Consider the following 11,866-nt stretch of genomic DNA (forward strand, 5'->3'; position numbering starts at 1 on the left):
GTGTTCCACAGGGGTCAGTGTTGGGACCATTTCTTTTTATGATGTATATAAATGATTTAGATGATCGAATAGATGGCTTTGTTGCCAAGTTTGCAGATGATACAAAGATTGGTGGAGGGGCAGGTAGTGTTAAGGAAACAGGCAGGATGCAGAAGGACTTAGACAGATTAGGAGAATGGGCAAGAAAGTGGCAAATGAATTACAATGTTGGAAAATGCATGATTATGCACTTTGGAATTAGAAATACCTATGCAGACTATTTTCTAAACGGACAGAAAAATCCAAAAATCTGAGATGCAAAGGGACTTGAGCGTCCTTATGCAGAACCCCTGAAGGTTAACTTGCAGGTTGAGTTGGTGGTGAGGAAGGCAAATGCCATGTTAGCATTCATTTCAAGTCATCTAAAATACAACAGCAGGGATGTGATGTTGAGGCTTTATAAGACACTGGTGAGGCCTCAGCTTGAGTATTGTGAACAGTTTTGGGTCCCTCATCTTAGAAAAGATGTGCTGGCATTGGAGAGGGTTGGAAGGAGGTTCACAAGGATGATTCCAGGAATGAAAGGGTTATCATATGAGGAATATTTGGTGACTCTGGGTCTGTACTCCTGGAATTCAGAAGGATGAGGAAGAATTTCATTGAAACCTTTCAAAAGTTGAAAGGCCAAGACAGAGTAGATGTGGAAAGGATGTTTCCCATGGTGGGAGAGTCTGGGACAAGAAGGCACAGCCTCAGGATAGAGGGGTGCCCTTTCAAAACAGAGATGCGGAGAAATTTCTTTAGCCAGAGTGGTGAATTTGTTGCCATACGCAGCTGCAGAGGCCAGGTCGTTGGGCGTATTTAAGGCAGAGATTGATAGATTCTCAATTGGACATGGCACCAAAGGTTACGGGGAGAAGGCTGGGAGCTGGGGTTGAGGAGGAGATAGAAAAGGATTAGCCATGATTGAATGGTGGAGCAGACTTGCTGAGCCAGATGGACTAATTCTGCTCCCATGTCTCATGGACTTGTTCAGAAAGAAGGAAGACTACTATTTAGATTTATGTCCTGAGTGGTAGCAATCCCTGATGATCGATGCTGCTTCCCTGCGACAATGCTTCGCGTAGATGTGCTCAACAGTGAGGAGGGCTTTACCTGTGATGCACTGAGCTGTGTCCACTACTTTCTGTAGGATTTTCCATCTAAGGAAAATGATGTTTCTATACCAGGCTGTAATGCAGACAGTCAATATACTCTCCATTTCAGGCCAAATCTTTGCAAACTCCTAAGGAAGTAGTCGCATTGCCTTGTTTTTTTCCCCATAATGCACATACACGCTGGGCCCAGGTCCTCCAAAATAACAACACAGAGGAATTTAAAGTTGCTAACCCTATCCACCTCTGATCTTCCAATGAGAACTGGCTTACAGACATGCTTAAGTCAATAATCAAGATCCTTGGTCTTGCTGGTATTGAGTGACAGGTTGCTGTTTATGACACCACTCAGGCACATTTTTAATCCCCTTCCTATATACGCTGATTCATCGCATGACAGTGGTGTCATCAGCAAACCTGAATATGGCACTGGAGCTGTGCTTAGCCTCACAGCCATATGTGTAAATCGAGTAGAGCAGGGGTCTATACACACCGAGCCCTGTGCTGATGGGAGAGTGTGGAAGAGTTGTTGCCACCAATCTGAACTGACTGGGGTCTGCAAGTGAGAAAATTGAGGATCTAATTGCACAAGGAGTTATTGAATGCCGAGCTGCAGCCAATAATCAGCATTCTGATGTTTGCACCTCTGCTGTCCAGAATTTCAAGGATTGAGTGAAGAGCCAATGAGATGGCATCTGCTCTGGACCTGTTGCTCCAGTAGGCAGATTGGAGCAGAACCAAGTTGCTTCGCAGACAAGTGTTGATACGTTCCATCACGAACCTCCCAACGCATTTCATCACTATGAATCCAAGTGTCACCAGACAACAGTCCTCAAGGCAGGTTACCACATCCTTAGTTACCGGTATAATTGAAGCCTGCTGGACGCAGGTGGAACCTCAGACTGCCAAAGTACGAGGTTAAAGATCTCAGCGAGCACTCCAGTCATTTCCTTCTTGTAAAAGTCAGAGATCAGGCGATATTGGACCCAGATTTCAGAACAATATCCTACCAACTGCGATACAAACTCACTAACCATTGAAGCAGGAGAGGTTTATACCACTGGGAGGGAAGAAAAAGCACCACGAGAAAAGGCAGCAAAGTTAATGATGAGAAACTTCTGTGGCTTTGAGGAAGAGATTTAGGATGCAAGTTTATTTGCAACTGGTAAGGACATCGTGACAAACATAAGTAACCACATGTAGTTGTTGCAGCAGAGGAAGATTGATAACAATACTGAAAGATTTGTCAGAATGACGTACCCAAGCCCACAAGGCATGTGATAAGCAGTTGACCAATCAGTACAAAAAAAGTTTCATTTTAAAATCCTGAAACCAAATACTGTGCACGTCAAAAATTGAAATTGAGACTGAATACTGAAATAACTCATCTAGCACCGTCTGTAGACAGGAAAACAAAAATGTATGTTTTAGATAATTGAACTTACAGAACTGGGAAAGGTTAAGAAATATAAATTGGAGCAGGCGAATGGAGACAAAGAAATAGTAGCAATGCTGGTAGATGGAGGGTGGTAAACTACACCCAGAAAAGATACAAGTACTTCGAGCGAATGAAGCTGGTAACATCCGAGAGAGATAAAAGGAATGCAAACGCTGGAATTGCAGAATTAGAAAAGCTGATGATCTGAAACTAGTAAACTCAAAGCTGGTGGATTCTATGTGCTGAACAAGTTGATGATGCTCTACAAGGGCCAAATCAGAACGTGAGAATCTACAGCTCAATCTTACAGTGAGCTTTGGAGACACAGGAGAGCGCACATGATGGTATCTGAGCAAAAGTGACAACTAATAGAGAAACTCAGGAGGTCAAGCAGCACCTTGTGGAGGCAAATGAACGGTTAACATTTCAGGAGACCCCACATCAGGGCCAAGTCTTGATTATTTCAGCCTTGAAGCAGGATTAAGCTTAAGTGCCAGCCATATCTTTGCCTCCACAGATGCTGCTTGAGATGCTAAGATCCTTCAGCAGTTTGCTTATTGTTCTTAAGTTGTGCTTTGTTGGAACAGTCTAGGAGGCCAAAGGCAGAGATCATAGTGGGAGAAAACAGGAAAATATTCAAACTGACAAGCAACAGGGCACTCTGCACCATTCTTGCAAGCTGAAGTGTTGTGCACGTAAAAGGGAGTGAGACGCAAGAACAGACCAGAGCATGATGAAGAAAACATTCTGTGATTTGAAAAGGAATGAGGGGGGGACAATGCATATGGACACAACAACATCAAGTTGGATTTACAAACTCCTTAACAGAGACTGTGATACAATTAGTTAATTCAATGCTCTGAAAACATTCCTCTGAAACAACAGGAAATGGAGGCTAGGCCGGCACTTATGACACATCTCTAATTACATTTAGGATGGTAGAGGTGGTGAAGAAATTCTCCTTTAAATATCTGCTCTCCAAACAGTGCCGGAATTTCCACAATCCTATTTGGCAGGGACTTCAAGAACTTTAAATCCTGCGGTAATAAAGAAATGGCAGTGGTGTTTTCACTTCAGGATCGTGTAGGCCTCTGAAAACTATGAAAACAAAGATGACTTTTTTTGAACTAAAAAAACTTTTTAAAAATTTGTCACAAACAGTGAATGCTTCAACAGCAACACAGTCCAAGGATTGTGCTGGGAACAGCCCACATGATACCGATGCCAAACAACTTACCAACTCCAATCTTACAGCTTTGGGAAGTGGGAAGAAACCTGAGCACATGGAGGGAACTGCATCTTAGGGAGAACATACAAATTTCTTATAGACACCTCAGGACTCAAAACCCAGTCAGAAATGGTGTTGTAAAGTAATTGTACTAACTGCTACGCTACCCTGCAACCACGGACTCTGCTGCAGGGTTTACGTGTCCCCACAGGTGGGCTGCGCAGCAGACTCGGCAATTGCACTCATGAATGTGCACGTGTCAGCTAATTATTATTTCATTGTGCTGGTACTTAACTGCCCTCTTTTTTGTTGCAGTGCTTGCCGAGACTTCAGCAAAGTGCAGCAATATTACGCTGCCTGCTTGCCTGAGAAAGCGGACTACCGAGTTAACCAGCGCTGGAGACAAGCGGTATTCATTTTATGTTTAGGTATTCTTTCAGCCACGGTGACGGCATTTAGTTTTCCGTTTGAGAGTTTTAGTCAACAGCCCCGTTTGTCTGACTCTCTCTCCCCCTGCCCCAGACTTGGGCCATACCCGAATAGCTTGCCACACAGGCCTGCTGCTCTTGCCCTTGAGCTTTGGGTATGCTGTCAAAGAGGACCTGGCAAACTGTGTGTAGCACGCAGACATCAGTCAGAATGCATCAGAGATGGAGAAAATTAATGCCCCGACTACCTTTGTCCTCACAATATTAAGTTGAATAAATATCACAATGTTAGATGCCCTTTCAAAATTCTTCTCAAAATAGTAACAAATAAAAATTTTTAACTCTTGATAGTTCTCAATCTAAATTACAGTGAAGTTTGTCAACCAACATCCAAAATACATAGTTTTCACCATTAGAAGACAGAAATCTTCAGTGTAGTAGAACAAAGGGATCTGGGATACAAGTCCCTAATTCAATGGAAGTGATGTCTCAGGGAGATAGATTTTTAAAGAGCGAAAGGATCGTAAGAGTGCGGAATGAGCTGACAACACAACTGGTGCATGCGAGCTCAATTTCAACCTGTAAGAGAAGTTTAGTTAGGTAAATGCTTGGCAGGGATATGGAGGGCTATGGACGATGCAAGTTGATGGGAATAGGCAGTTTAAATGGTTCAGCACAGACTAGATGGGATGAAGGGCTGTTTCTGTGCTGTACTTTTCTATGACTCAATGTGCCCATTCTAATCTCTGTCAACACGATTTTCCAGGCAGTTCTTTGTGCCATTCCGTGTACAAGCTCTTATAATGATGGAAATACTGACTGATACTGTGCTTGCATCATGTTGCTTAGTACAGCCGTAAGGATTGTGATGTGAGACCAGGTACTGCTTTGAATGTACAGTGTCAGTACAGCAGCTTCCGGAAAGTCTGGTCGTCTCTTCACAAAGGCTATTCTACAGAATCTTACTTCTCAGAGTTCAACGCCTTTCACATACTTCTGCTAGGTTATGAAACTGGAGGGGAGTTATAAATTTATGAAGTGAATGTTACATTTTTCCAAGGAGCCTCTGAAACAAGTACAACATCCCCAAAGATTGAGTCTAGTTAACATGCAGAAGGGGCCCTCTAGATAGCACAGAGAATGAGAATCAGGTTTAATATCACCAGCGTATGTGGTGAAATTTGCTGTTACGTAGCAACAGTGCAATGCAGAGCATAATCAAACTGTGTGACCTGCTAGAAGACCTCAGACAGCAGGCAGGAGAGGTGGGTGAAGCAGAGCCAGGGGATCAGACCCCTCCTATTATGATACCATGTGAATCTGGGCCAAGGATTCCATACTGTGTGCTTTAATTGACACAGTAGTCATGAAACAAATAAACATTTGAGTTAAGAAGATTATGTAAGGAAAAAGTTTACTCACTGCTTTCAGCTAACTATAAAATAAGCTAGAATCAGACAATAGAACAGGATATGCACTAAGAATATTATAAACACATTCCAACAAGCCTAGAAATGAAACTTTACTAATTCTTCACCTCCTACCAAGAAGAGAAAGCCAGTCCGAAGTGCACAAGATAGATTGTGTTCCGGATCAGACCCTGACTGTCCCTGCACTAAGTATGGGCTGAAGGTCAATTCTACAGAAGGAGACTTGTTAAAGTGAAGGCACCAGAGAAATCTTATCTCAGGATTAACTTGCATTGTGCTCCTAAAGCAAGTCGTTCTGGCACCATTGCTACTAAGCGGCATTGAGTTACATGCCGAGATACAAAATCGCACTGAAGCCAAGTGGGAGGAAACCAATAAAGGTCAAGATTCACCATGTGAATTTTGTAGAATAAAGTCACTTTTACTAAAGTGGTACACTACAGGAGAAGGAACTGTACGAGGTAACAGAATCATAACAACAGCTTCAATGCAAGCCACTTCAGCTGTCGAACTCAATAAAGAAATGTAGATGCTGTTCAGAAGTGGAAAGAGATACAGAAGATGTTAGGAAGTGACTGAAAACGAAAACATACTCAGATATGCTTAAGCTTGTCAACTTTGAGGTGTTGGAGATACTGATGCCAGATGTGGTTATTGTTTGAACACTCCACACCCTATCCCACCCTGTCTCATGTCAAGAACAGCTTGCTCACCCAAGTATTTGGCAGAACTTACAGCACAGTACATCACACTGAGATGATAGAGTTATTCCATATTCTTTTTCCCCTCTTATTACAGGGGCATTTAACAAATATTAGTAACATTTCAAAAAATTTATGTGAAACTCTTTCTCCATGGTGTAACATGTTTCAGTGTAGAAGCTTCAAAAATGTCTCCATATACAAGACAGCTATAAGAAAATCTAATGAAATTCTAATTGTAATTGCTACCCATCCTGAGTGGCAAATACTGAGACAGATACAACCAGAACATTAACTTTTTTTAAAAAAACCTTTAAATATGCTGCCCCACAGTGAGAAGCTCAAGTGGTCAACAAATAATTCCAAATAAAATGACTGGAACCTCGGTCTGCAGGGAACAACTGGGCAATATATGAAGTGCAACAGACATCATACTGGAATGTAAAGGTACCCCCACTATAAAAATCATTAAACAGCTACAGTTCCTTTAAGCTCAAAATAAAACTTACAGAATGTAGCCGCTCAGGAATGTGACCTTCACCCCCTCTCTTCCCCAACCCCCTACCGCCCCGCAACCCCCAGATGTGCCTTCATACTAAATGTATATCCTGCCTCTTCATGCGTTGGTCTAAATGTCTCTTACACATTGCTATCATATCTACGTCCTCCACCTTCCCTGGTGGCATTGTTGTTATTTCTGTAACACTTACTATAAGTTTACAATAAGTTAACTTATAATAAATTATGTGGTAAAGTTTGCACTGTGGCAATTTCTTTGGACCATTTACCCGAGTGAGGAACAAGATTCAAAGTGAACACTCTGATCGCCTCTTTATAAGCCTATATCAAAATGGCTTCAATCTACCATCAAGGAAGGCCTTCCCATAATTTTCAACAGCTGGCAGCAAGGAGAGAAGCTCCTACCTACCTCTGCCAAACAGGTATCCTTCACTGCCCTTCCACCACAAGGATATGTTAACCATTGCAATAATGACAGCTAATAATTACTCACAAACGAGAGAAAATCTGCAGATGCTGGAAATCTGAGCAGCACACACAAAATGCCGGAGGAACTCAGCAGGCCAGGCAGCATCTATGGAAAAGAGGACAGTCGACGTTTTGGGCCGAGACCCTTCATCAGGATTTCCAGCCAAGCTGGAATTTGCTCAGCTTGAACCCTACTACAGGAACTCACAGTAGTTGATAATGCTCAAGTTTTGTGCAAGTGGGGTGTTTAAACAATTAATTTTAGATTCACACTCAACCAGCAAATTCCCTAAATGCAGGACTTAAGAAAAAATCCCTCATTTCTACTTTACACCACAAGATTGCACTGTAGATATATTACTTCATTTGTATTCAGAAATTTGTCTTCAGTTGATTTGGTAGTCAAAGAGTTAATTTAGAGACAGTAAAACTGGGGCGAGAGTATGCAAAGTTTACTGAACACAGACTGATGACATTTATATATATATATAAAAATCAGACTAGCCTCCAGTGATGTAACCACATGCAGATGAGCTGAAGCAGGCAGAGCAGGCCTCCTGTCTTTTGATTGGCCAGTTTTCTGTCAGAAGACATCATAAGATGATCAGTATTGGTCAGTCGATCTATATTAAACAGGGCAACACCAATTTCCTAAGCACATGGCTCTGACAGCTTAAAGCCAACCAGCAGCAAAACTCAGTAACCAAAAGCTTTACTTTCATGTCGATTTTTTTTCCATCTATCTAGCTGCATTTATTTTTAATTCAGATAGTTTATATAGTACTCATATTTCACCACAAAACCCAGGCTAAAAATACACAAATAAATATATTCAAGAATTAAAATTTATTTTAGTCCTTCAAGTTATTTAAAATACTGCATTACATTTACTGAATTAAGTTTATAGGTGTTTTAAGCTTTAGCAGCTCTATGCTGTAGGTGTGAATAACCATCCTGTAGCTGGTCTTTTAAAATTATTATACCTTTTATTACAAATCTTCACTAAATTCCAATAATAGAATATGTGAAAGCACAAAAAGTATTCTTTGCTATACGACACCCAGTCAAGTGTTCACTATACATGGTAAGTGGAAAACAATAGTTTAAAGGAAAAAAGCTTACTTCAATTATGATAACCTACATTTTAAAAAACTTTCGACACAGTAAAATACTCCAAATATGACAAATGCAATATTTGACACAGAGCCAAAGTTAAAAACAATAGGGAGGGTGACAAAAGTGTGCCAGTCAAATATAGTTATCAAGAAGTATCTGAAAACAATGATGTGAAAGTCATTGATGCTTTCACCTAACCGCAGTTGTCACAGGTGGGGCAAAATAAGACAGGGACATATGAGGGCTCTTGGACAACTGCACAGCAGAACGAGTTGAAAGATGGTGAGGGGCAAGTCATGGAGACATTAACAAGGTTGAGGATTTCAGCTCCTACAAGCTAACATGGACCAGTGAGTGGCATTTGCACGGCCTCAAGTGTGATTGCTAATCTCACAAGAACACTCAGATATCAATATTTTTTTAAGTTGAAGATATTAATTTCTTCCAAAAGACGAAGCCTACTTCTACAGCACTCCAGCAATGGTAACTGGCTCACAACTCAAATGCAGCCTGTGTGCAAAGGCAAGGTACTTACCCAAAAGAATTTCCTAAAATTCATCCCAGCTCATTTTAAGCACAACAGGTTTGGATCACACAATCCAATAGCCTAGGAAGTGGTGTATACTTCATTCAGGAAACTTGATAGCTTCATTATCTTTTAGGGTAACACTACATCACACACACACAAATAACTTCAACAGTTCTACTTAGCAGTAACAATGGTCACAGAATAGCATCTGGCTGCAAAGCAAAAATCAGAGGTTTCTGTTTGGACTTAGTTTATAATTCTGATTCGACATCTCGGTTTGAGCTGAACCTATTGTCACAGGGTCCAAGCAGAGTAATCCCGCAGGTCAATTCCCCTTCGTATTTCTATGCATCCCCAAAACATTGTCTTACATGCTTATAAACTCCCCTATGAATGTGTTTACTTCATTACCCACATGGAGGGATTACTTTTACAGTGGCCAGTTGGTCTTACAGCCATCTGTGGAGATGGGAGGAAACCCAAGCACAGGGAAGGAATGCAGAGGGAAAGGGAGAAGGTACAAACACCACGCAGGTCCCTGAAGCGAGGAGGCAGCAGCAAATGTTATCATTGGTATGTCAGTTAGTTCTCTCCCATGACTTCATATCAAATCCCTTTAAGAAATGGAACCACAGACTCTGTGGACAGAATAGAGTTGAACAGTACAACACACAGGCCCTTCAGCCCATCCAGTCCATGCCAAACCACTTACACTGCCTACTCCCTTTCAGCTGCACCAGGACCATAGTCCTCTATACCCTTACCATCCAGCGACATAACTAAACTTCCCTGGAACAGTGAAATCCAGCTTGCATGCACCAATTGCACTAGCAGCTGATTCCACACTCTCAGGACCCTCTGAGTGAAGAAGACCCCCTCATGTTCCCCTTAAACTTTCACCTTTCACCCTTAACCTCAGTGGAAGTGTTTGCATTTACCCTATCTATAGCCCTCATAATATTGAGCCCCTCTTTCAAATCTCCTCTCAATCTTTTACACTCCAAGGAATAATGTCCCAACCTATTTAATCTTTCCTTGTAGCTCAGGTCCTCCAGACCCAGCAGCATCTTCCGAGCTCCACCCTACCTTATATTAATACAATTTAAATCCTTTCTCTGCTTTGGCAACAACAGGCTCTTACATGCACCAGAAACACTGGAAAGTACAACGTAATAAAATGTTATTTGCAAATCAAATTACTTCTTGCCGTGAGTTCTGATTTTTGCATTTGTTCAACTACAAGGTGGCACAATGCAAATGATTGATGTAGATTATTATATAGTTTTGTACAACTATAACACTAACGGAGCAGTTGCACAGAATTCCAGAGCTATTTTATATTTTTTAAAAACAAATCGGTATCTGGGCGTGGTGCGTGCATCTCTCTAAATGCTTCCTCTTTATTCTCATCTCAGCAAGCACTACCCCTTTAAACTATGCCGCTTAAAACACTTCTGCACCTGTAAGATGTTGGAGCATACAAGAGTCCTCGAATTCTGGTGAAAAGGTGCAGTAATAGTTTAGTTTGAAAGGTAAATGTTGTCAATCATATTTATATCCACTTACACAAAATGTAGTGTAATAGTCACTTCAGTGGAAACAGGGTGAATGAAGCGGCAGCTTTTCTGAAACTAGAATTCAAAGGGAAGGGGGGGGGGTTACCCAAAGCCTCAAACACGGCAACTCTCATGGAGCAACGTGAAATTTTGCATCGGCATAACTGCCTCGGCTTGTGCAGCGTTCGCGGAGGGTCGGAGCCGGTCTAAATCGCGGCGAGGAAACGGGGATGAGGAGGAAGAACCCACACGTCATCGGTGGCTGGGCTGCCTGCCATCCCCTCACACAGACACAGTCCGGGAACTCCTTCCTTCGCAGACACACTTAGAGCGAGCACGCGTTTGCTCAGAAAATGGGCAGGTAGCGGCGGGCTGTCCGCACGTGTTCCAGTCTCCCCAAAATAATCGCACTGTAAGAGAACTGGGCTGGAGCACACAATAAACGCTCATATTCAACCCGAGATCGCCTCTATTACCGCCCGGCGTACGACCGACAGCGCGGTCGGATGTTGTTTGGTGGAGCTGGGCACGGAAAATGAGAAGCGATCCAGAAGGGAATTAAACTGATGAAAGCCGGAGGGGGAAGTGGCCTCCAGCAGCCTCCAGAAGTAGGTGGGCCCTTTTATAACACAAAGATAGAGGGAACTTTAAATTTGCAGTAGCTGAACCATTGTTAAAACCTACCAGTTTACACAAAGTAAAAAAACACACACACAAATGGGATGTTATCTGAAAATACCATAGTGGGGGGGGGGGGTTGTTGGAGCCGGGTGGGATGCCAGCCCATCTGTCTGCAAGCAAGACTTGTACAAAACATCGCTCACCAGTTTTCCTGCATCCATTGAATGGCTTCTCGCTCGTTGAACTGCCTCTCGAATTCATATGCCTGCAGCGCCAGCACTGACATGCTTGAGGCTCGGTCGCGTTTCTGGTTCTGGCTGTGAGCAACTTATCCCCGGGTCTCCTGCTCCCGCTGCCGCCGTGATTGATTGACAGCGCTAGAGCGGCGCCGCGCCTCGCCGCCCCGCACTCACTTCCTCCTCTTCCCACTCCACTCACTCACTCACTCACTAGGAGCGCCCGCCCACCGCGGCGTGAGCTTTTCCCCACTCCCTCCCTCCGCTGCATTTCTCTCTTTTTTTTAATTTCTCCAGCCAATTACGAACATAAACCCGACTCTGTTCTGTTGTCAATGTTTGAATTACTATTGAATTATTTAAACCTGAGCTTATAGATGGAAGTTAAAGATCCAAGGTGTTGATATTGCCCCCAAATATCAGTTCAAAACACTACCTCCTTCCAAATGTCTGAGCCTAGCAA

General features: G+C 42.6%; 1 protein-coding gene across 2 annotated transcripts in view; it reads right to left on the bottom strand.

Moving 5' to 3' along the window:
• elovl6 (ELOVL fatty acid elongase 6) overlaps positions 1 to 11,613 on the bottom strand; it is a 93,590-nt gene extending 81,977 nt beyond the window's left edge. The window contains exons 1-2 of one of the 2 annotated variants that reach the window (XM_059964895.1): positions 11,371 to 11,603; positions 7,851 to 7,925 (exon numbers count right to left, since the gene is read on the bottom strand). In XM_059964895.1, coding sequence (XP_059820878.1) covers positions 7,851 to 7,870 — 20 coding nt within the window. In that variant the 5' untranslated portion in view covers positions 7,871 to 7,925; positions 11,371 to 11,603. Of the gene's footprint in view, positions 1 to 7,850; positions 7,926 to 11,370 lie in introns of both variants that reach the window. The other variant, XM_059964894.1, reaches the window with a different exon arrangement.
• Between the last annotated feature and the right edge of the window lie 253 nt (positions 11,614 to 11,866).

This window comes from Hypanus sabinus, chromosome 3 (assembly GCF_030144855.1).
Source record: "Hypanus sabinus isolate sHypSab1 chromosome 3, sHypSab1.hap1, whole genome shotgun sequence".
NCBI classification, from domain to species: domain Eukaryota; kingdom Metazoa; phylum Chordata; class Chondrichthyes; order Myliobatiformes; family Dasyatidae; genus Hypanus; species Hypanus sabinus.